Here is a 24,235-nt window from a genome sequence, read left to right as displayed (position 1 = left end):
GCAGTCCGGCTGGCCCAAAGGGAAAGAAACAGAGCATCCCACAGCCACTCTCCTGGGCTTCCCATCCTCACGGCCCCGGACCCAGGCCTGGTTCCTCCTGTGGGCTGGGGGTGGGGCCACCAGGCCTGCCCCGAGAGCCCTCCCACCCGCCTGTTGACAGCTGGCCCAGGATGACAGAGGTGCAGCTACCGCCTCAGCAGAGAAGGGAGAGCTCAGGAGGTGAAAGGCGCTGAGACCCAGGCTGTGAGGGAGGTGCGGAATGGACTTTTACCACACACATTTATTTAAATAAAGTCAACACATATGCAGGCTGGGTGGCCCAAGTGGGCGGGGAGGCAACGGAGGGGAGCAGACGTCCCTGGGGTCCGGCAGAGTCCATGAGGTGTGATCCAAGCTGCAGGAGGGAGTGGCTGGGGGCCTCGAGGCAGTGCTGGACCTCGGAGCCAGGGCAGGGGGCCTAGGGTGGGCAAGCCCAGTGCCAGGAGGGCAACTCCATTCCTTGCCTGCTCCCTTCCCTCTCTCTGCCCACCGGGGCCTACAGCACCCCCTTCCATCCCCCTCTACCTCCCTGACATCAGCCCTCCCTCAGCCACTGGGAAGTCAGAAGACAAAATAAATAAGAATCATCGGGGAGTCCTGCCCCGCCCCCGGGCAGTGGGGAAAGAAAGTCAAGCCAGGCGCTCTGCCCCGGAGCCCGTGCTGTCAGCCCTGGGAAAAGAACAGGTAAAGTGCAAGGAAAATCCAGTAAGTAAAAATATACCAATGACTTTGTCAAATATACAGCTGCTGGCTGTCGGGGAGCTGGCTGGCTGGGGATCGGGGGATGGTGGCGGCAGGGGCAGCAGCACCCTGGGAAGTGTTAGCCAACACAGCATAGAGACAACGGAAATAAATAGGGCTGGGGAGGGGGCAAGGGTCCTGCCTGCTGGGCTGGTGCCACAGGAGGACGGGCCTCTGCCTGCTCACCTGCCCCATCCCCCCAGGCCCCCTTGCCGGGCTCCCCAAGGCTGCGAATGACAAAGCACCCAGGCCTGCCGACTGGCTGGAAGGAAAGGATTGTAATTGGGGGGGAGGGGGGCAGGAGGGGAGGCCCGGGAAGCCGTGCGTTCAGCCAGGGCTAGAGCCGCCCTCAGTACTCGTCCTGGTCGTCCTGTTGGTGCTCCTCGAGCTCGTCATCCTCTGGGGGTGCAAATCCCTCCTGAGGGGGGAAGGGATGGGGGCGTGGTGAGCCTGGCAGACCAGGCCGAGGACATCGGGTTCTCTTGGCACCTCAGGTGCCAGGACCCCGAGCCCTTGTCCTACTTTCCCTGCTAACGCTCGACATGTCCTGGGACTGGAGACTTCACCCTTGTCTCCAAGGCCCCTTCTGGTCCTACCGTGCCTGGTGGCAAGGGCAGTCAGAGTGGAGGAGGGGCCTGGGGGCCTGGGGGCCCGAGAAGGTGGGCAGAGGGCTCACCTCGGTGGCATACAGGATGCCGATGATGCCCGATATGACAGGGCTGTTTTCACTTTCGTGCTCCTGGCAGATGAGCTCAATATCACGAAGTTTGCTGAAGTAGAAGTCACGCTCCTTTTCCAGCCCATCCACTGTCAGCTTCAAGTCCAGTAGCTGCTCGGGGAGAAAATGGCATTTGGGCCAGAGGTCCCTGCCTCAGAGACCCCTGCCTGCCCTCCTCTCGTCTTAGCTGACATCCCCGGGGTCTGGCTTTTGGGGCAGGCCACCACCTGTGCCTGCCCCCCTCACCTGCTGGTTGAGTTCAAGGATTTGGGCATCGGTCTCATGGCCGCCGTTTCGGGCCGACGGGGGATTCTTCCGGAGGATGCAGGGTGGGGCCACATTGCTCAGCCGGCCAGAGGTCTGCATATTTTTGGGGCCTGTGGGGGACGTCCTCTGAGGAACTGCCCAGAGGAGAAAGAGTCAGATGAGGCCACAGGAGCCGGCGGCTCCCGCGGCAGGAGGCAGCCTGGGGCAATGGCTGCGGGGGAAGCCCATGCGGCAGGCAGCTGCCCCCCCAGGAGGGACGTCCACACCCAGGCCTCAAGCTTGGCCACGCGTGACACTGCAGCAGCAGCGCAGCCCTCCTCGGCAAGCCTGGGAGAGCGGGGACCAGAGGGACTAACGAGAAGGGAGGGGGCTGGCCTGAGCGTGAGATGAGGGACACTGGGACAGCAAATCTGGGGAAGCAGGGATGGAAGGGTTCGGGGCCTGCCTGTCCTGACGGCTAGAGCCTGAGGAGAAGCAGCAGCTGCAGGGTCTTGAGTCTGGCTCTCCCTGGGTCTTTTCTATTATAAGCCCCAGCTCAAAGCCACCCTCCCTGCACGTGGCCTTGGAGTCTCAGGAATGGAGGAGACATGGAGGGGCCTTTGCCCAGGGCAGGAGGCTGCCGGGAGAAACGGGGAGGAGCCGGGCCCACGTCCGCCCCACTCCTGGTCTCGGGGTAGGCTCTGTTGCCCTCTGCTGGCCTTGGTGGGTATCTGAACGGCAGTGGCCGAGGCAGGGCCCTGGGACTGCTCCCCGGCACAGCCAGCCGGCATGCTGGGGCTATCTGTTTACCAGCTACTACAGCTCCCTAGACAGAGCTGGCTGCTTCTAACGCAAAGCAAGCAGGTGAGTGGGGCAGGCCCGGGCGGGGCAGCAGCGCAAACAGAGGAGCTAGCTCTGCTATGACGGGTTCAGATGTGGGCTGGGGCTGCTCCCTTCCCTTTCTCTCCCAACCCCACTACCCCCCAAAGGCCCTGGTGCTTCTTTCCCAGATAAAGCCTCATTTCAGGAGACTCTTCTCTTGAGGCTTAGGGCTGTGGGCCTTTGGAATGGAGGAAGGTACGACCAAGCCTGGCAAACTCCTGCCCCCGGCTTCTAGCGGGCAGGGGCATGGCGGGGCTGTCATGCTGACACCAGGACTTTGGCCGGATGCATCTGGACAGGGGAACCACGCTTCCAGGCTGCCCCGCCGTCCTGGGGCAAGCAACTTAGTTCAGGCTACGAAAGGAAGTACCCTGGGTGTCCTACCGCCAGCTGCCACCACGGCCGGTGCTGGTGGTTCCCCTCTTGTAGCAGTTTTTGAAACCTCTCACCCCCTACTATGCTTCCCCCTGGTTTAGGTGGGCAGCAGGCGGCGTCATCTGAACTCCGTGATAACAGTCTCCTCCAGGCTGGCAGGGCCGGGCCGGGGGGCCCTGGGGGCACTCCTGGCTGTAGAGCCCTGCCGGCCCGGCCCCCCACCCCACGCCTTCCCCCAGCTAGGGCACGTTACCTGCTGTGCCAATGAGTTTCTTGGATTTGTTGAAGATCTGATCACCTGGGTTAGGAGGTGGTGCCACGTCCTGGCCCTGCCGTGCCAGCAGAGGGTTGTAATCCTTTCCATCATAGTTCGCATCGAAGAATTTCTTAAACCACTGAATAAACTCAAAATTATCTTGGAATTTTCCTTTTACTAATTTTTCTACGGGAATTATCTGAAATAGACCACACAAGCAGAGCACTTTAACCACCTGTTGTCATAGGGCCGCCTTCCTCAGTGAGAGGCCACTGCTCTCAGGAAAGCCAGCACCCGGGGCTGCAGAGTCCACCACCCGGCCCCCTCCCGTAGCACCAGAGCAGATGGGTAGGGACCCAGAGCCACCCCTCTCCTACAGGTCCAGGGAGAACTGTGTGGATCCTCTGGGTCAGCTGCCTGTATATGGCAGGGGGCGGGGGCTGCTGGAACCCAGAGTCCTGGGGACATTGAGGCAGTAGCTTGAACAAAGAGACTTTTCTTTAATAGAAGCGGTATCTAGAACCTCCGTTTCTGGGATGGGTGGGGTCCCAGAGGAAGAGGGGAAAGGAATGTTGGCAAGATGAGATGGCGAGTGTTGTGGGGTTTTCCGCTGGGCCTTTAGCTGGGGAACATTCCTTCTGGAGAGTCAGGGGATAGAGGTGCTGGAAGGGCCCCAGAGGCCCCGGCTGCCCCCCACCAGGAACACACAGCCCCTCAGCCCACCCCGCCTGTCCCCTGCCCTGAGCACAGGCACCTACTTTGTCAACACCCATCTTCTTGAAAGCTGCTTGCAGCACCTTGAAGTTGTGGATATATTCGTGTTCTAGCTTGGCCTGGAACTTCACCTTCCTCAAGTGCACACAGCCAGGGAAGAGCATGTCCATGAACTGGCAGTAGGCAGCCCCTGTGGGTCCACACAGCCAACTGAGGGGCCGGGCCACTGGCCTTCCACCTGGCCTGCTCTCTTTCCCTTTCCCAGGCCCTCTCGTGCCCTACTCCCCCAAAACCTGCTCTCCTCTTCTCCCGCCCTGTCCTGAGGCTGCAGCCAGTCCTAGGTTCAGGACAGACCCGGCTAGGCTCCCCCCAGCTTTCCAAGAATAAGAGCAATTGCTATTTTATTGATGTGTATACTAAATACTTCCTTTATGTAACTTATTTTAATACTAAGAGCAATCCTAGTAAGCGAGGTGAAGTCATCTCTGTATTATGGGTGGGAAAACAGAATTGGAGAGGTGGAGCCACAGGCCCAGGGTTCCACGGCAAGGAGAGCTGAGCTGTGGACCCCGAGTGGCTGGACTGGACCTTGGGCTTTTAACCTTGGGCTTCACTGCCTTTCCTGGCTCTCAGTACCCCGCTACTCCTCCCCTCCGGCACCCCTTCACAGTGCCTCTTCTGCTCTTCAGTTTTTATTGTTTTACCTCCATGGAGACCCAGATTTCCTTACTTCAACTCCAAGCAGGATGATTCATTTCAGGCCTTGCAGCAACCTGCCTTAATCCTAATTTCAAGCTACAGTCCCCGCTGTGACCGCCTTGCCTTCCCTCCTTCCCCCTTTCCGTTCCTCCGGCACGGTGCGCTCCCCCACTCCCAGCCTCCTACCTGAACAGAGCTGTTCTATCTTGGTGTAGTTGAGGTGCAGGGAGTCATTGACCCATGCAAGCATATCATGGCGACTCAGATTCTCACTGGTCACGGATGTGGAGTACACATTGACGGCCATACCCCAGCTGCAAAGCAAGAAGAAAGGGAAGGTCAGCACCAGGGGCCTCATGCTGTTTGGAGAGAAACAGCTGGACGATCCCTCAGGAAAAGGGAAGCATTTTCCATCAGGCCAGGCTTACAATTCACCCTCTTGGAGAAAGGGTACTTGTTCATTAAACATTTAGTAAGTGTCTGTATTGTGCTCTACATATGCTAGTAAGACATGGTCTCTGACCTCAGGGAGTTTCCAGGCGGGCAAATAAGCCCCTCCAGTGTGGAACGATGGGGAGTGCTGGAAGCACGTGCCAAGGGCAGGGAGGGCACAAAGCGGGGAGGGATTTGTTCAGCTTGGAGGGGTCAGCAAAGGCTTCAGAGAAGAGGTGTAGGAGCCTGGAAGGAGGAGAAATTTCCACACATGTAAAGGGCACTGCAGACACCAGGAACTGCATGAACAAAAGCATGGCTTATTCCGGGAACTCCAAGTTGCTTGGCGGGCCTGGAGAGGAGGTTTTTGTGTTGACGCATGGCGCAACGAGGTTGGCAGGGACAGACCACGAAGGGCTTTGTTTACCACAAGGAGGGTTCTGGACATTCTGTTTAGACAATGGGAAGCCATGAGAGGATTTTAAGCGGATGGTAACGGGACCAGATTTGTGTTTTAGAAAGGCAGCTGACCTCACCCCGTATTCCTATGGCCTGCTGGCTGACCCACAGGCACCTCAACTCTGCCTGTCCAGAACCTTCCCTTAAAACACACCTCTCTCCCTATATTCATTATCTCATGAATGTCACCACCAGCCACCTACCCACTGTTCTGGTCTGCTGATGCTGCCGTTATGCAAAATACCAGAAAAGGATTGGCTTTTATAAAGGGGGTTTATTTGGTTACAAAGTTACAGTCTGAACAAAGGCATCAGCAGTAGAAACCTTCACTGGAAGAACACCGATGGCATCTGGAAAACTGCTGTTAGCTCCGAAGGCACATGGCTGGCGTCTGTTCACTCCTAAGTTGCATTTCAAAACGGCGTTCTCCAAAATGTATATCTCAGCTGCAGCTCTGAGGTCCTTCTGTTTGTGAGCCCCTTTATAAGGTTCCAATGAATTAATCGAGGCCCATGCTGAATGGGCAGGGCCACACCTCCATGGAAACATTCAATCAGAGGTCACACCCTAACCAAGGGTGTCACTCACAGTTGGTGGGTCACATCTCCATAGAAACAACGTAATCCAAAAGTTCCAATTTAATCAACACTAATATGTCTGCCCCCACAAGAATGCATCAAAGAACATGGCTTTTTCTGGGGGACATGATATATACAAATCGGTACATTCCACCCCCAACTCCCAGAAAAATATGATCTTTCCATATACAAAATACATTCATCCCATTACAATATCACAGAAACTTAAATCATTTCAGTAACAATTGATAAGTATAAGATCCTATCAAAATCAGTTACAGGTGTGGTCTGTCCTAAGACAAAATTCCCCTCTGACTGTGGACCTGTGAAACTTAGAACAAATTATCGGCCTCCAGTATACAAAGGAGGGACATTCACAGGATAAACATTCCCATTACAAAGGAGGGACATTCACAGGATAAACATTCCCGTCGCCATAAGGAGAAACAGTAAGGAAAACAGGGTTTAAGGAACCAAAACAATTCCTAAAACCCACAGGGCAAACTTCATTGGATTGCAAAGTCTGAGAGTCATTTAGAGAACAGCGTTTTATCTTTAGGGCTTGAGAGAGCAGAAGTCTAACCCTTTCCAAGGGCCTATGTGGCAGCCCTTTTCTCTCCAAACACTGGGGTGAGTGCTCCAACATATCCACACGTTGGGGAGACCACCTTCTTCTCGGCCCCACCCTCCTCAAACATCGGGGTGTCATCTGGACTCTGCCTCTTCGGGGCAAAGTCTCTCCTCTACTGAACAGTGGGGTGGTGGCGAGGCTCTCCCCAGTCCCCAGGGAATGTGCTCCACCCCCTGTGAGGCCTAGGGTGGCAGAGCTCTTCCCGAGCATCGAGTTGGAAGGCCCGCACTCTGCCTCCAGGGCAAACTCACCCTTTCCACATGCATGGGCCACTCTGCTCTCCCAGCCCGAGACCTCTTGACTCCAGATCTCAACCTCCACGGTTCTGTCTTTGAAGAAATTTTTCCTTCAATTTATTCCTTCTTCATCTCCTCCAGTCCAGACCAGCAGTGGTTTCATTTATATAGATTTCACAAAAATCTCATTGGCTTGGCACGAAGCACACAGGGGTCAAAACCGTCAGACAACAGGAGTTTCCACAAACCCTTTCTGGATTAACTCCATCTTCAATCTTGAGTTGTACTGAAATGGATGCCAGGTTCCACGTTTGGTTAAATCCTCACGTGAGGCTGTAGCTGCTGGGGTCTCACTTTCTGGAAGCCTAGAATCTTTCAAACCATCAATTTCTTGTTTTCTTTGTACCCAAGAGTTCATTTCTCAGTTTATCTCTTTCATCTTGCATTTGACTATAAGCTGCAAGGAGAAGCCAGGCTACTTCTATATTTAGGTTGGAGATCTCATCAGCTAAATATTCCAGGTTGTTCCTTTCAATTCTGCGTTCCATCCAACACCAGGAATCAACTTTGCCAAATTCTCTGCCACTTTAAAAGAAGGATCACCTTCCTTCCAGTTTGCATCGACATATTTATCATTGCTGTTCAAGGCCTCATCAGAGCTATCTCTAGAGTCCATAATTCTACAGTCTCTTCAAAGCAATCTAGGCCTTTTCTATCAAGCTCTTCACGATTCTTCCAGAATCTTTCCCTTATGCATTTAAAAAGCTGTTCCAACAGGTTTGGTATTTGCAAACACAGCAACACCCCACTCTTGGTACTGAAATCTGTTCTGGTTTGCTAATGCCACCGTTATGCAAAATACCAGAAATGGATTGGCTTTTATAAAGGGGGTTTATTTGGTTACAAAGTTACAGTCTAAAGACCATGAAAATGTCCAAACAAAGGCATCAACAGTGGGAACCTTCACTGAAGAACACCGATGGCATCTGGAAAACCTCTGTTAGCTCGGAAGGCACATGGCTGGCGTCTGCTTGCTCCTAGGTTGTGTTTCAGAATGGCATTCTTCAAAATGTGTATCTCAGCTGCAGCTCTGAGGTCCTTCTGTTTGTGAGCCCCTTTATAAGACTCCAGTGAATTAATCAATGCCCATGCTGAATGTTCGGGGCCACAGCTCCATGGAAGTGTCCATCAGAGGTCACACCCTAACCAAGGGTGTCACTCACAGTTGGTGGGTCACATCTCCATGGAAACAACCTAATCCAAAGGTTCCAATTTAATCAACACTAATATGTCTGCCTCCACAAGACTGCATCAAAGGACATGGCTTTTTCTGGGGGATATAATATACACAAACCTGCAGGGTCACCCTCAAAGTCTTCTCTCCCCATCTTCACCCCAGCCCGCAACTCCACCTCCTCAACAAGCCCTGCTCTTCACCTCTCCCGAAGACACTGGGGTTTTCGCAGACATTCTCTCTAGCCAAGGCAAGCAGGAGCCTCCTAAAAGGCCTCCCAGCCTCCAGCCCCTTCTTCCCATCCATCTCTGATGCCATTGTATTGGGAATCTATCAAAAAGCAGGCCTGGCCACACCATCTCCTCCCTACTTAAAGCCCCCTCAACCAGCAGTCAGAAATGAGCCACCCACTGGCCAAATTTGCCTTGCAGACCTGAACTGGTCAGTACTCACAGTGTTGGAAACATTTTTGAATCCGTGTCTGAGATTTTAGTGTGGGGATGTGTGGCAGGTTGAATTATGTGCCCCAGAAAAAAACTTGTTACTAATCTTAATCCCATTTCTGTGGATGTGAAGTCACTATAGAGAGGACCTTTTGAAGATGCTATTTTTAGTTAAGGTGTGACCAATCGACTCCGGATGGGTCTTAATCATATTACTGGAGACCTTATGGAGGGAAAGCCACAAGGAAGAGCTAGAAACCGGAAGTCGATGGAACCCAGGAGAGAAAGGAGGGGACACTGCCATATGTTAGGAAAGCCAAGAAACCCGAGGATCATGGACCAGCCAGAGGGCTAATGACCCCGGGAAGGAGCAAGCCTTCTAGCCTCTGAAACTGTGAGATGATAATTTCACATTGTTTAAGCCAACCCATTGTGTGTTATTTGTCATAGCAGCTTTGGAAAACTAAGAAAGGATGTTTCATGTGAACAATTTGGGATTTCTGGCTTCTTTGGGCAAGCCTGGGCTGACGTTCCTCCTGGCAACGAACAGTCAGGGCTGAGCAGCAGACGCCCCTCTGGCCAGCGGGCACCCTTCTCCTGACCCCTCCCTTGTCAGCCTCACACTCAGGCCACACGGTGGCTGCTATCACTCTCTGCACTACTGAGAAGAGAGAAAGATTTCTCTAACTAGTTCTTTCTCAGAAATGAAGAAACAGTAGCCCCAGAGAACTGTGTATTTCAACAATTGTGAGAGTGAATATTTCTTTCTAGAAGTGAAGACTAGTTCCCCAGGTTTAACACTCAAAGTGTCTCTGGGTGGGAACAATACACCCAACCCAGCTCCCTGTCCCTGCGGGCATCTGCATGATACTGTGACCACCCTCCTCTCCCATCAAACTCCTCTGTGTTTTGAGCCCAACCTCTCCAGCTGCATCACCCACCTTGCTCCCACTGTTAGGAGCCTTGGGCAGCTCCCCGTACACCCCCTATCTGGAATGCTGCCCCCACCCTGACATCTACCCATTCAGTGGCTCTCAAAGGGGGGGGGGGTGTCCCTGGACCAGCCGTACTGTTGCTTTATGGACACCAGCTTGTTAGAAATTCAAATTCTTGGGCTCTACTGTAGACCGACTGAATCAATCTGCATTTTAACAAGATGCCCAGTGTGACAGTAAAGTTCATGGGTCAACTTGGCCAGGTTATGGTGTCCAGTTGTTTGGTCAAGCAAGCACAGGCCTGATGGTTATTGTGAGGGGATTTCATGGATTTAAATAATTAGTCACTTGATTGCATCTATGGCTGATTACTTCTACAATCAATAAAGGAGATGGCCTTCAGCAATGCGAGATATCTCATGAACCAGTTGAAGGCCTTAAAGGGAGAACTGGTGAGTTCAGCCATCAGAAGGGAAAATTTCTAGCTCTCCTTCCTGGGGAATTCATGGAAACCTGCACTGGAGTTCCCAATTTGCAGTCTATGGAATTTGGACTTGCCAATCCCCTTGGTCACATGAACCAACTCCTATAATAAATCTCTTAAAATTCATACACACACACACACACACATATGTGTCAGTTCTGCTTCTCTGCTGAACTCTGATTAATACAGTTTTTGGTACTGGAAAGAGGAAACAGCTTTGGATTTGGGTAACAGCTAGAGACTGGAAGAATTGTGAGGTGCTTGCTGATGTCTCAATTTTGGACCTCTCCTGGCCTCAAAACTATGAGCCAATAAATTCCTGTTGTTTAAGCTGATTGTATGGTATTTGCATTGGCAGCAAGGAAACAAAAACACCCAGGGAATTTGCAGTGAAGTTTGAGAAGCGATGCTTAGAGAGGAGACTCAAGCAGCATCTTGAGTAAACAGTTTCTCAACTCTTCCAGGAAACAGTTTCTGTCCCTCAGCTTATCCCCACCCCCTGGCAAAGTATATATAATCGAAACTCATTATGTGTACTTTTAACTTAAAAGAACTTTTTTGAAGAAAAATCAAGAGAAAACCTTCTTATTTATTCCTAGTCTTTCTTCATTTTAAAAATAGACTGTGTCCCTCATTTCCCAGGGAAAGGGAAGGCAGGACCAAAAAGCCAAGAGAAACACAAATTAATGGCTGTCTTGGGAGCTTCCAAGGCCTCAGGAACTGGCAATTTCGGAGATCTTCAGAACTTTGACTGCACTTGAGCCTCCTCTCAATGGCTCTGAGCCTGCTGCCCTCTCTTCCTGCCCTTGCACTCACCACTCGGCCTTCCCTGGTTTGAACACCTCTTCTCCACCCCTTGCCAGTGAGCCCCAGGAAGCCAGGAGTGGTGTTTCCAGGGTCCGGCGCCGGCAAGGGATTCAGCATATTTGCTGAACAATGGAGCGGTGCCTGCTCACACCCTCTCCCCCGCCTGAATTCCTCCATCACATCTGGCCTGGACCCTCCCCGCTCGACCTTTAGGACTCATGTTCTCCAGGAAGCTTTCTCTGAACTCCTCTGCACCTCCTATTGTTTCTATAGCAACCTGAGCATACCTCAAGGATGGCATTTGTCACATGGTATTGACATCATTTCTGTGTCTGTCCCTTCCTCCTAACTCTGTTTGATGGCCAGGCCACGTTTCATTCATTTAGGGTTCCAGACCATCCTCAGTAAACAAAACTTGCCTAACGTGATGGAAATGCAGAGGCTGAAATTGGGAGGATGTTTCTGAATTTCCAGGGACTCACCTCAAGTCCAGGCAGGGCCAAGGAAAGTTAACTTTATTTTGATGAACATTTATTTTGTTAGGAACTGTGAGAAACAGAAAAGATTTGTGCATGGTCTCAAGGAATTCAGTCTTGCTGGGGAGACAAACGATGACAACAGTATAACCAAATGCCCAGAAGATTAGTGAAAACAGTGGGTGTTATTCAGGAAACCAGAAAAGAGAGAGCCCGTGGAATGAGAGAGATGGATTTGAACGGCCCCCAAAGGATGAGTGGTCAGACTCTGCCAGGCTTTTGGAGCCTGCAGAGGTGCCTGCTGGGAACTGGCTGCAGAGGGCAGGCACTATTCCGGTAACTGGCCAGAATCACTGCAGGGAGCCCTCCACAGCTCGGACATCTACCCACGAGGCCTTGGGTCGTGCTGTCTCCAGGTTCCCGGGTCCTTATGGGCCTGGGCCAGTGCTGGGTCTGCTCTGCTAAGTCTCAGAGGGTCTGGCTGGTCTGGGGTGGGTCTGGGAGGTGTAGGGTGGCTTAGGTTGACCCTGGGAGTTCCTGAGCCACTTTGGGAATTTTGTTCTGTTCGAGTGTGTTCTGTTCTAGGTCTGATTACTGGAGAAAAGCAGAGGTGATGGCCCTAGTCCAAACTAGTCCTCCAGGTTTTTACTGAACTCATTTGGGCTTCAGGGTCTTCCAGCCTGAAGGCAGCCTTCCCGTGGCTCCACAGGACTGGGCCTGCTGATGGTTCCGGTTCACTCTTTTGGAACTGGATCTGCCAAGGGTTGGCATGCTCTCCAGGGGAGATTTTTCAAAACAACTGTGGAGATTCTGATTCAGCGGGCTGGAGTGAGCCCAGGCAACACTGTTTACTGCATCCCCCAGGCGACTGTGGTGCACAGCTAGATAGGAGACCACATGCCCCAGCTGATGCATGCACATACCTGGCATTTGCTGACCTGTGTTGCAGCAGCAGAGGCTGTGGTGTTCTGCACCTCCCGGGGTGGGGGTGGGGGCAGAATTAGCTGTCTTCCTCTCAGGTACATAGGAAACATCTCCCATTTCTCTTCCAGAACAAAACTGAAGACCTTGCTGGCAGGACTCCAAGAGTCACCAAGCGCTATGGAGGGACCTGAGAAATGCCCCAGGTCTCCTTAGCTTAGCCAGAAATTCCTAGTCCTGTCAGTACCTGGTGGGAGGCTGTTTCCCACACCTTTAATAAGTCTGAATCTAGAGTCCCAGAGGTGGCAATGATGCCCATAAGAAGGAAGCTGGAAAAAATGGCTCCTCTCAGAGCCTGACAATCAGTCATGCTGTCAGCCCTCACAGGGAATTTGAGGACGTGGTGGGAGGTAGGCAACTAACACTAGGAACAGAGCCGTGTCTCCACTGGGGACTGGTCGGGGACTTTGAGCTGGTGGTACTCTCTGCCCTGGTTAGGGTCTGTTTTGACCCAGGAGGACTCACCCAAGGCAGCCAGGGGTCTGTGCAGGGATTCTTTGCCACACTTGCTAGAAGGTCACTGAGAAGTCAGCCTCCTAGTTTCCTACTGGTTGCTGTGATGGGAGGGAGGGCAGGAGGCCCTTCCCATTTTCCTCTCCTGGGTTTGGCCCTGTGACTGGTACTAACTATGGCCAGCAGGTGGCACCTGGGTCCTGAGCAAAGACTCCAGGAACTGCTGCCCGCACCCCCAAACTCACGCTCTCCTTAGCTAAAGGCAGAAAAGGGAGCGCCCCTAACTTTGATCCAGTCCTCAGAGAGGAAGTCTGATTCGTTCAATGGCTTGAGCTGTCGGGAAGGGGGTTGAGTGGAGGGCTTATTTCCGACCCAGGTGTCCCCCAAGAGCTCGACTTGCTGGAGTGGCCTGGAGCACTGGGTGTGCTCTGAGATTCCAGACTGAACTAAACCAACTCGCTAACCCCTAAAACCACAAGCTGAAATCATCAACTGGCCCAGCATCTGATGGCCTTTTGGACTGGTGGTTATCTCAGGCCTGACCTCACACCAAACCAGCTCTTGGGGACAGAAGCATGTGAAGCATCTGCCCACAAACCCCACTCTGAGTTTCTGCCATTTTCTTTGGCACATGGTGACTGTCAGGAGAAACGGCCCCTGGTTGGGTTGTGGCACGTCACCCTCCAGGTCAGCTGGAAAAACCCCATTCAAGGATCAGGCCAAGGAGGTGGCCTTGGGAAAAGCCTGCTCTGTAGGGCCTGCACTCTTGCTATCAGGTTTAATCTCATGATTTTTCTAAATCATTTCCTATGCCAGGACCAATAAGGTTCACGGTGTAGTCAGCAGCGACGGGACAAATTACGGTTTGCATCAGGAGAGGTAGAGCTGGGCGTCGTTCTGCAGGCTGAGGGCTGGAGAAATGGTCACCAAGACAGAAGCACAGCATCTATGGTCAGAAGGGCTTCTAGGGATATCTGGTTCCTTCCCAGACACCAGGACTGACTGCACTTAGATCTAGCCCTTATAGTCCTAAATCAGAAAGATGGCCAATAAGTCTGCATAACTCTGAAATCTCCAATTTTAATATTTAATAGCTCAAGAGGTTATACTTTAGCTTATTATTATTATTATTTTATTAGAGAAGCTGTGGGTTTACAGAACAAGCATGCATGATTCTCATCTACCACTCTATCATTAACACCCTGCATTGGTATGGACATTTGTTACAATTGATGAAAGCACATTTTTATAATTGTTCTATTAACCATAGCCCAGAGTTTAATTTAGGGTTCACTGTTTGTGTTGCACAGTTCTATGGATTATTATTATTATTTTTTAAATCTTCAGTGGAAAGAAACTAACTTCTACAAATATGTCTTGAAGCTAACTCGGGCCTCCAGGCTTCTCTACCTCCCCAGGGTCCCCTCAAGCTCAGCCCTGCCCTGGCTGTTCTCTGGAAGGAGTGGTGATACCCCTGCAGTCCCCGGGTCACACCGCCTGTCCCAGCATGGCTCTGAAAGACACACTGGGTCTTCCAGTCCGGCAATGGGTGGTGGGCCTGCCTCCAGCAAGCTCCAAAAAGGCAGTGGGGTTGAGAATACTGATCTCTAGCCAGACCACCTGGGTTCAAATCCTGGCTTCACCATTTCCTAGCTGCTCGACTTTAGGCCTCATTTTCCACATCCATAAAATGGGGATAGTAACAGTCCCTCCCTCACAGAGCTGGGATGAGGATAAAGTGAGCCACATACACAAAGCACTGAGCCTAGAGCCTGGCCAACAGTGAGAATTTGGTCAGGGTTATCAGCATTACTGGGGCAGACAGGGCAAATCCAAGGGCACTCGAGAAGTGGGTGCCCGGCACACATCCTGCCTCAGGTCTCCGAGACCGTGGAATGGCCAGTCCACAAGCAAGACAGACCTCTGAAATGTGCTTTTTTCTACATTTTCTGCTCAGGGACAGCCATCTGGGCTTCCTGAAGCTGGGCCTCTGGCCATGACCCCTCCCCAACTCTAGATATCCCATATCCCCTTTATAGACGCCATCCTACCAGGCAGGAAAACTGGAACCGATGCTGGGGGATCAGAGGAGAGAGAACCCTGTGGAGTCTGCCAAAACGTCTTCTGTTCCTGACGTGGGGCTATGCCCATTGTCACTCGGCTACCCCTTCCTGCCCAGGCCCAGGGGGGCTGAAGTCACCTGTTTGGAAAATCTGCAAAATTGCCACCCCTTGCCCCGTTAGGTCACACATCCAGGTGATTCTGGGGTTGCAGGGAGGCAATATGTGCAGGGAGGGAGGAAGGGTTCTGGGGGGCTGGGGGAGCCCTGCCGGCGGGTCATAAAGCCCTGGCAGACCCAGCCAATCACCTTCTTCTCATGGCCGAGTGAGGGCCTGACCTACAGAAAGGCTCAGCCTCTCGAAGCTGAATGCGTTACAGGTCCAAATGGGCAAGTAGAAGAGTTCCAGGGCTAGCTGGAGGAGCAGTGTGTGCCCACTCCAGCAGATCCAGGACAGGGATCTGGACAGTTGGAGGTCCAGGCAGGGGATTGGGGCTTCTCTAGGATTCTGTTCTCACAGTACTTTGGGGTCATCTAGCTCTCCCTGAAGACCCTGAACCCTGCTGAGGTTCCAGCCACCAGAGTCCTGGACACATCTTGCTGAACATCAATGTGGACTCTTAAAGAGATCTCCCCCAGGCTGGCCTGGGTCATGGGGTCACACGCCTTGCAGCTGCCGTCCAGAAGAAGGCATCCTTGGGGGGCGCCTGCCAGAACCATTTCTCTGGCCACGACTCAAAGGGTTAATGGGAACCCAGGAGCGGAGTAAACAGAACTCCTCTTCACTTGCTCAAATGACTCCATTTTAGTAGGGTCCCCTAGGTGGGCAGAGAGAAAGGCAAACCTTGCTAAAGGTTCTTCCCTGGAGATCTTTAAGTTCCTCAGACACTGACTTTCTAAGTTAACAAACTTCAACAGAGCCACCCACCAAAGGCAACTCCCAGGAAAGAGTGTGCTCAAGAGGTTTTATGGTGGAAGACGTGGCTTGATTGCAGGCTTTGCCATGTGCTGTTGTGAGACTCTGGCAGGATACGTGAGGAGCCGAGCCTCAGTATTCCCGGGTGAAGGGTCAGAACGATGAGCGTATTGAGTCTGGGGTGTCGTCAGAATAATGAGAGACACTGTCTGTAAGAACCAAAGGCTCCTCACCACCCTGCCCTGGGGTCTGAGCAGCCAAGGATCCTGGGCATATTCGACTTGAGGGCTTCTTTCCAACAGTGATGAGGGTCCTGAGAAGGGAGGGATCAGAGCCACAGTGGAGAGAGCCAGGACAGGCTTGGCTCCTGTTCTTGGTCACCGGATCTTCATAACCCTCAGGCAGAAGGAAGCAAGTGGCTTTTGGATCTAGGTTGGCTGTTTCTTTCTTTAATTAGTTCAAGCTCAGAATGAATGAATGAATGCAAGCATGGGAGAGGGCACCAGGGCGTGGGCCTTCGGGTGGTCAGTAGCTCAGAAAGGGTAGTTTTCTGGTCTCCATTTCTTGTTCGGTGACCCTGAGAGGTGCTGCAGGATAGAGCAGGAGACGGGAGAACATAATGCTGGCTGCACACAACCAGAGCAGCAAGGTGTCCTGGGGCTCTCGGAAAGTGATTTTTGAAATATCTTCCTTTGATGCCGGTAAAAGAGACAATATAATATGATGCTGCCAGATTTCCTGACAGCTGGGGCCAGAGAGTGGACACTGGTGACCTGGTGGGAGGTCTCCCCAGGCAGGACCTGCCCTGGGCCAAGCTTGAGGAGGGAAGAAGCACCCCCTAGGCTTGCAGCCTGGCCTGCTGTGGGGGTGCACTGCTGGCCCACCTGCAGCCAGCCTGGGGACAGAGGGGAACGGGGGCTGTCCAGGCTGGCATGACTTGCTGGGAAGAGAACATTTACTTTTCCAGCAGCCTCAGTGGGCCCGATGTTTGCTTAATGGCCCTTCAGGCTGGGTCTCCTGGGGCGCATACAAGCCTTGTCACTTGATCTTCCCTCACGCCTATGTTTCTTCACACTACCTGGCTCACGGCTGTGGTCTGGGGCTGAGTGGTATGTTCGCGCCCTTCTCCGAGATGCTCTCAGAAATGCCTGGATTCGATCATCTGTTGAGCCTACCTCCCCCTGGCCCAGGCTCAGCCCCTTTTCTACTCTCATCCTTCTTCCTCCCTCACATTCAGTCTCCTCCCAGAACCCTTCTAGTTTTAATTCCTTGTCCTTTTGCCAGAGCACACGCTTCTCATTTATCCTCTAACCTTTCCACCAGGGGTCTCCCCTGAAGAGGGCCAGAACAAACCAGTTCATTCCCTGCACTCTCTGCAGTAGACTCTCATCCTTCACGTCCCCAAGACACTGCCCTCCCTGTCAGCATGCCTAGCAGGACTAAACCCACAGAGACAAAGTCAGCCCTGCTCAGTGTGATGTGCACTGGAGGGTGCCAGTTAGCTTGCCTGACTTCAGATAGCTTCTCTCCGGGCCTGCAGTGGTGCCTGGAATTCCCACAATGGATGCCACTCTGTGGATTGTAGCATTTGCCTCCCCAAAGCCTCGGGTATTATCACAGTTTGCATAGGAAGACTTGAAGGCTCAGGGTTCAAGTGACTTGCTCGAGTGCCACCAGCAGCCAGGCCAGACCACCTGCACCCAGACCCCACCCTCTCCCACCCCACCATGGAGGAGGAGTGATTTGATTTTGCACAGCTCTAGTGCATGACAACTGGCTCTGATTTAGATCCTGGGGCATTAGGAGAAGGCAGAGGAAATTTCAGGTTTCCTTTTTTATATTTCCCTTTCCAAGTGACTGCAACAGTGCCTTCATCTCAATCAGCAAGTATGTATCGACCACTGACACAATGTGCTGAACAATCCATGAGGCACCCTGAGGTCAAGGGTCATTTCAAGGCACGGATCCTGTCCATAAGGGGCCTTTGTTTGGTTGAAGAAATAAGAGTAATTCACAAAACCACAGGGGACTCCACAAACCAGAACATACGAAGTACTAAATAGCAAAAGGACATTCGGGAGAAACCAAGATGGCGGCTAGGTGAGACAGGGCTAAGGAACACCTCCGTGGAAAACACTAGATAAGGACCAGAGAGTGACCCAGAATACCGGTTACAGCGATGTGCCAGCTGGATGAGATCTGCTAGTTCCCAGGGGCTGTATACTTGGTGAAACTGGGAGTCTGCATTCTGAAACGAGTGAGTAAGCTGGCTGGAAGTCCCGCAGCCGTGCAGCGATCTGGGGAAGCCAGGGTTTGGCGTCTGGAGACCAACGGGCTCTTTTAATAAAAAAATAAATAAATAAATAAAAGGGAAAAACCCAGGAGCGGCTGCAGGTGCAATCGTGGGAACCACGCAGTAAAACACAGCAAGAGGGGGCTGGGCTGGCCTCTCGGTGTCTGGCCTGGAAGATAGCCCGCTGCAGATATCCCTGGGGCCAGGGGAAAGGAGGGAAGTGCCAGAAGCCAAATGAAACCCCGCGCTAGCAGCTCACTCCTGGGAAGGCTGGATAAACTCCTGCCTGGGGCCATGCCCACAGCCCAGAGCCCCGCCAGTTGTCCTGGAGCTGGGAAGGAGGAACTGTGCAAGGAGGGGGGTGTGGAGACGCCCCATTTGGCCATTTTTGCATCAGGCAGAAAGTGCGCCGGCTCGTCCCGGTGGCCCGGGGCTTCCCTTGAGGGACGGCGTGCACTGGTGACGTAGCATGGCATTCCCTCGGCTGAGCTCCTGGAGGATTGCGCCTGGGTGGGGTGACCCGCTTGGAGATCCCAGGGACACTATGCCAAGTCCGGTGGTTTGCGGGACAGTGAGAAAGAGGGGCTGGGGCTGAAATGAAATGAAGGCTTGGACTCCTGCGGCAGCCTTGAATCTCCGGGAACCGGGGGGATTTGAATATTGAGGCTGTCCTTCCTCCCTGGCCACCCGTACAAGCACCCCGCATTCAGGGAGGATGACTCCAGCAACACACCCAGGCTGAGTTCTCCAGCTGGACCCCACAAGAATCGTTTCCCCACATACCGCGGGGACAAGGTAGAGAACTGACTTGAGAGGTATAGGTGACTCACAGAGGCCATCTGCTGGTTAGTTAGAGAAAGTGTACGTCACCAAACAATGTTTCTGAAAAATTAGATAGGGTTTTTTTTTTTTTTACAAATTGAAAGAACCCTGTCGAGCAGAGCAAATGCCAAGAGGCCAAAAACAACAGAAAATCTCAATGCATATGATAAAACCAGACAATATGGAGAATCCAACTCCAAACACACAAATCAAGTTATCAGAAGAAACAAAGTTCCTCACAGAATTAATCAAAGAAATGCAATCGAGGAACGAAAACATGGCAAAGGATTTAAAGGACATCAAGAAGACCATGGCCCAGGATATAAGCTACATAAAGAAGACCCTAGAAGAGCATAAAGAAGACATTGCAAGAGTAAATAAAAAAATAGAAGATCTTATGGAAATAAACTGTTGGCCAAATTAAAAAGACTCTGGATATTCACAATACAAGACTAGAGGAAGCTGAACAACATCTCAGTGTCCTAGAAGTCCACAGAACAGAAAATGAAAGAACAAAAGAAAGAATGGAGAAAAAAATTGAAAAAATCAAAACGGATCTCAGGGAAACGATAGATAAAATAAAACGTCCAAACCTAAGACTCATTGGTGTCCCAGAAGGGGAAGAGAAGGGTAAAGGTCTAGAAAGAGTATTCAAAGAAATTGTTAGGGAAAACTTCCCCAATCTTCTACACAATATACATACAAAAAGCATAAATGCCCAGCGAACTCCAAATAGAATAAATCCAAATAAACCCACTCCGAGACATATTCTGATCAGAGTGTCAAATACTGAAGAGAAGGAGCAAGTTCTGAAAGCAGCAAGAGAAAAGCAATTCACCATATACAAAGGAAACAACATAAGACAAAGTTGTGACTACTCAGCGGCCACCATGGAGGCGAGAAGGCAGTGGCATGACATATTTAAAATTCTGAGAGAGAAAAATTTCCAACCAAGAATACTTTATCCAGCAAAACTCTCCTTCAAATTCGAGGGAGAGCTTAAATTTTTTACAGACAAAGAAATCCTGAGAGACTTTGCCAATAAAAGACCTGCCCTACTTCAGATTCTAAAGGAAGCCCTACCAACAGAGAAACAACAGAAAGGAGAAAGAGATATAGAGAATTTTAACAGAAATATATAGTACCTTACATCCCAAAGCACCAGGACACTCATTTTCCTCTAGTGATCACGGATCTTTCTCCAGAAGGGACCATATGCTGGGACATAAAACAAGCCTCAAGAAATCAAAAAAAAAAAAAAAAAAAAAATAATAATAATAATTGAATATCCTCAAAGCACATTCTCCAACCACAATGGAATACAAATAGAAGTCAATAATTTTTGAACTGTAACTCCACTATTTACTTCCTACATGATATAAATTATACAAACTCTAATGACAAATCAGTGGTTTTGAACTCAATGTAAAATATGTAATTTTAGACAACTATATAAAGGTAGGGGAATGGAGGAGTATAGGAACATAGTTTATGTGTCCTATTGAAGTGAAGGTGGTATCAAAGAAAAACAAGATTGACATGGATTTAAGAGGTTAATTTTAACCTCCACAGCAAACACAAAGAAATTATCAGAGAATATAACCATAAAGATGAAATGTAGAGTTTGGGTTAAGAGAAATGGGGGAAGGGGCAATGGGGAGTTAAGAAATGAGGGTGGAGTTGCTGTTTGAGGTGAAGGGAAATTTCTAGTAATGGATAATAGGAAAGAGCATTACAACATTCTAAAGGTGATTAATCCTACTAATGGAAGGCTAGGGAGGGGGTGGAATGGGAAGATTTAGGCTGTATATATGTTTCCACAACTAAAAAAAAAAAAAAGACAGTCTAAATAGAAGATGATTGAATGCCAAGGATGAACTTGGATGGGACTGGAGGATGGAGGACAGGTGGCTCAAAGGGACACAGTTGAGACATAGGTGAAGGAAATATAGAATGTAAGCTTTGTATCATTGTTGAATCTTTTGTACTTCTTAGCTGCGCTTAATGGGATTGCATAAAAGAATGTTCTTATTCATGGAAAGTGTATATGTGAATTACAGTGCATGTTCAAGGAGTGTGCAGCTAGCTCTCATATGTTCAGAAGACAGAGCAATAGATGATGGGTGATAGGGAGGGAGGGAGGGAGGGAAAGAAATAGCGATGTGACAGCATGTTAAGACTGGTGGATTGGGCTATCGGGGGAGGGGGGTCAGGGTATGACAGAATTCTTTGTATGGGGTTAGTATTGTTTTTGCAACTGTTCCTATAACTGTGAATTTATTTCAAAATTTAAAAAAAAAAAAAAAAAAAAGGACATTTGGCTATTCTGTGCTCCAGGAGGATGTAAAGGAAGAACGGGGACATGGTAGTTAGAAGGTCTGGAGGGAGGTGGCACCCAATTTGGGCCTTTAAAGATAGGAAGATGGCAGAAAGCAGCAAAGAGAAATGGGGAATCTGGACATGGGAAACATGTGGAACGTTACTTTTATTTTTAAAAATGAGCATAAACCCACGACTATATCTGGGAGGAACGGTAGGGCTGCAGTCACAGGAGAGCAGGTGGGGAGAGGCAGGTGAGGTCTCTGGAGCCGAGGGAGGAACCAGTTTCAACGAGGAGGTCATCTGCCCTTTTAATGGAGCTACTAGCCCTTAGACGGAGAAATGGTCAGTAGATTGTACAATCAGAAATGATGAATCTCTTCAGTCATTTCACTGGAGTGTGGGGACAGAAGCTCGACCTGCTGACAATTCAGGAGCCCCAGATCATTTGCCCAAGAGGACGCTGAAGGGGGAGATCAGTTTGTCACTGAGGCCATTTGCATCTGCTACAGCACTGCAGGCAGACTAGCCAGTGACTGCTTGCTTCTATCAGTAAAACCTTGGAGATACACCTGGCTTCTACCAGTAAAACCTTGAAGCGAAATTTGGGTTAAACACAGGCTTATGCTCTTTGTCTTCACGTCCTACCCTCCCTCCTTCAGAAGCCACATCCCGCTCTTAAGTTTTAGATCTTTGCTGTCCGAGGAGGTTCATGAGCACAACCTCACAATCTTTCTACAGCTACTTTTGCAATAGGGTGTCATGAATAACAAAGAATGGGAAAAAGTTTAAAATATAATAAAGTCTTAAATAAGCTAAATGGAAAATTCTTCAAATATTAATTTACTGCTCTGGTTAAGTGTGGTTAATCAGACCTCCTTTTGATCTTCAGTTTTGTTTAAAATTACTGCACTGACGGAAGCAGGGAAAAATCAACCAAATTGATTATGAAGGACTTTGCAGAGCTTTTGATTCTCTTGCTTGCTAATCTGCATTTATGGAAGTCCAACTATGTGGCAGGCAGGGATGGGGCCCAGGTTGGGCCCTGGAGGAGCTCATGGACAACGGTGGGGGCTGGACAAGTGAACAAATAACTACAGGGCAACATGCTGCAACAGCACCCCAGTGGCAGGAACAGCTCACTGCTGGAGCGTATCTGCACCTTGTCAGGGAAGGCTTCCCGGAGGAAGCATCATTTGAGTTGGGTCTTGAAGGAGAAACTCATGAAGCAAATAAGAGTTGAGAGGAGAGGAGAATGTATGGGTGAAGGAGAAGAGAACGTATGGGTGAAGGAGAGCATTGCAAATACTTCACCCCCGAAGGCATGTGGGGGGCAGAAGGAGATGTGTTTGCAAAGGTAGGCAGAAGCCACGTGCCTAGGAGCTCTGCATGCATGGGTAAAGAGTTATGTTACCTGGAGAGAAACTCACCAAGGGATTCTTTTTTCATGTATACAATATATTCATAACAATAGAAAATATTTATAACAATATTATAGCTAAAATAACCAAGCATAATTTCCAAATGAAAATTTCAACAAATGATTAATTACAATGCTTAGAAACTTCATTAAATTTAAAATCCTTCAAGGGTTTTATTCTATGTTTTCTATGTAAATACTGAAGGCTCCTAATTGCTTCAATTTCTGCTGCAGAAATGTGTCCCCCACCAATTTTTGTTAAACTTCTAATTTTGAAAGTTTCGGACTCATGATTGGAAACAGAACAGGGTTCCCACGTGTCCTTGTCCAGATTCCCCCAATAACATCTTGCACAACAACGAACACAGCCAGAGGCTGACATCGACAGAGCACTGCCAACTCACCTGCAGATCTTATTGGGATTTCATCAGCTTTCACGTGCACTCTTTCTGTTCCTTCCTTTTCTTTGTTTTAGGGGTGGTGGTGGTGGCGGCATATGGTTCTATGAAATTTTATCACGTGTAGATTCAAGTAACCACAACCCTACCAGGATACAGAACTGTTCCAGCTCCTCAAAGAGACTTTCATAGTCACCTGCCCTCCAACTCTAGCCCTCCAACTCTGTGGCAACCACAGATCTGTTCTCCATCACCACCATTTTGTCACTTTGAGAATGTTATATAAATAGAACCATATAGTAAATAATCTTTTGAGATTTTCCCTTAGTAAGATGCCTTTGAGATCCTTCCAAGCCATTGCAAGGATCAATAGTTTTGTTTTTTATTGTTGAGTAATATTCCTCCTGTGGTACTTGTGGGGTACATGTGATGTAACACTGTTTATCCATTTACCCACTGAAGGGCATCTAGGTTGTTTCCAGTTTGGGGTGATTTCATATATAGCTGCTATAAATAGTTGTGTACAGATTTTTGTGTGAATATAAGTATCCATTTCTCTAGGATAAAGACATAGGAGGGCAGTTGCTGGGTCATATAGTAAGTGTGTGTGTAACTTTATAAAAAAACTGCCAAACCAGCAACGTCTGAGTGATCCAGTTGCTCCACTGTCTCGTCAGTCCTTAGTATTGTCCAGAATTTTTGTTTTTGCCGCTCTAATAGGTGTGTAGTGGCGTCTCATTGTGGCTTTGATTTGTGTTTCCCTGATGACTAAAGATGTTGGACATCTTTTAATGTGCTTATTTACTATCTGTATATCCTCTTTGTAAAGTGTCTGCTTTGTTCATTTCCTAATAGGAATATTTTCTTAATTTTGAGTGCAGGGAGTTCTTTATGTATTCTGGGCTAGGGCAGGGGAATTGCAACTCTGAACAGGCTGTCAGGAAAGGCCTCACTGGGAACATGACATCTACAGGTAAAGACCCGATGGAAGTGAGGGAGCGAGCAGAATGAATATCTGGGGGAAGCATATCCAGGGAGAAGGAACCAGAAGTACAAATGCCCTGGGGTAGGAGTTTGGTGCATTCCAAGAACAGCAAGGCCAGTGTAAATAAGGGGAGAGTGGTAAGAGATGAAGTCAGGGAGGTGGCACTGAAACCATCTATCCGAAGCAGCTTACTGTCTACCTCAG

The 24,235-nt window shown here is 50.0% G+C and overlaps 1 protein-coding gene across 2 annotated transcripts in view; it reads right to left on the bottom strand.

Annotated features, from left to right (window-relative positions):
• Positions 1-260: 260 nt before the first annotated feature.
• The window catches only part of MAPRE3 (microtubule associated protein RP/EB family member 3), a 65,175-nt gene continuing 41,200 nt past the window's right edge, over positions 261-24,235 (bottom strand). Inside the window, exons 2-7 of one of the 2 annotated variants that reach the window (XM_037813240.1) lie at positions 4,857-4,984; positions 4,016-4,161; positions 3,300-3,456; positions 1,745-1,899; positions 1,457-1,609; positions 261-1,198 (exon numbers count right to left, since the gene is read on the bottom strand). In XM_037813240.1, coding sequence (XP_037669168.1) covers positions 1,130-1,198; positions 1,457-1,609; positions 1,745-1,899; positions 3,300-3,456; positions 4,016-4,161; positions 4,857-4,984 — 808 coding nt within the window. In that variant the 3' untranslated portion in view covers positions 261-1,129. Of the gene's footprint in view, positions 1,199-1,456; positions 1,610-1,744; positions 1,900-3,254; positions 3,457-4,015; positions 4,162-4,856; positions 4,985-24,235 lie in introns of both variants that reach the window. The other variant, XM_037813241.1, reaches the window with a different exon arrangement.

The sequence above is a fragment of the Choloepus didactylus genome, chromosome 20, assembly GCF_015220235.1.
Source record: "Choloepus didactylus isolate mChoDid1 chromosome 20, mChoDid1.pri, whole genome shotgun sequence".
Classification (NCBI taxonomy): domain Eukaryota; kingdom Metazoa; phylum Chordata; class Mammalia; order Pilosa; family Megalonychidae; genus Choloepus; species Choloepus didactylus.
This window is presented reverse-complemented; position numbering and strand designations above follow the sequence as displayed.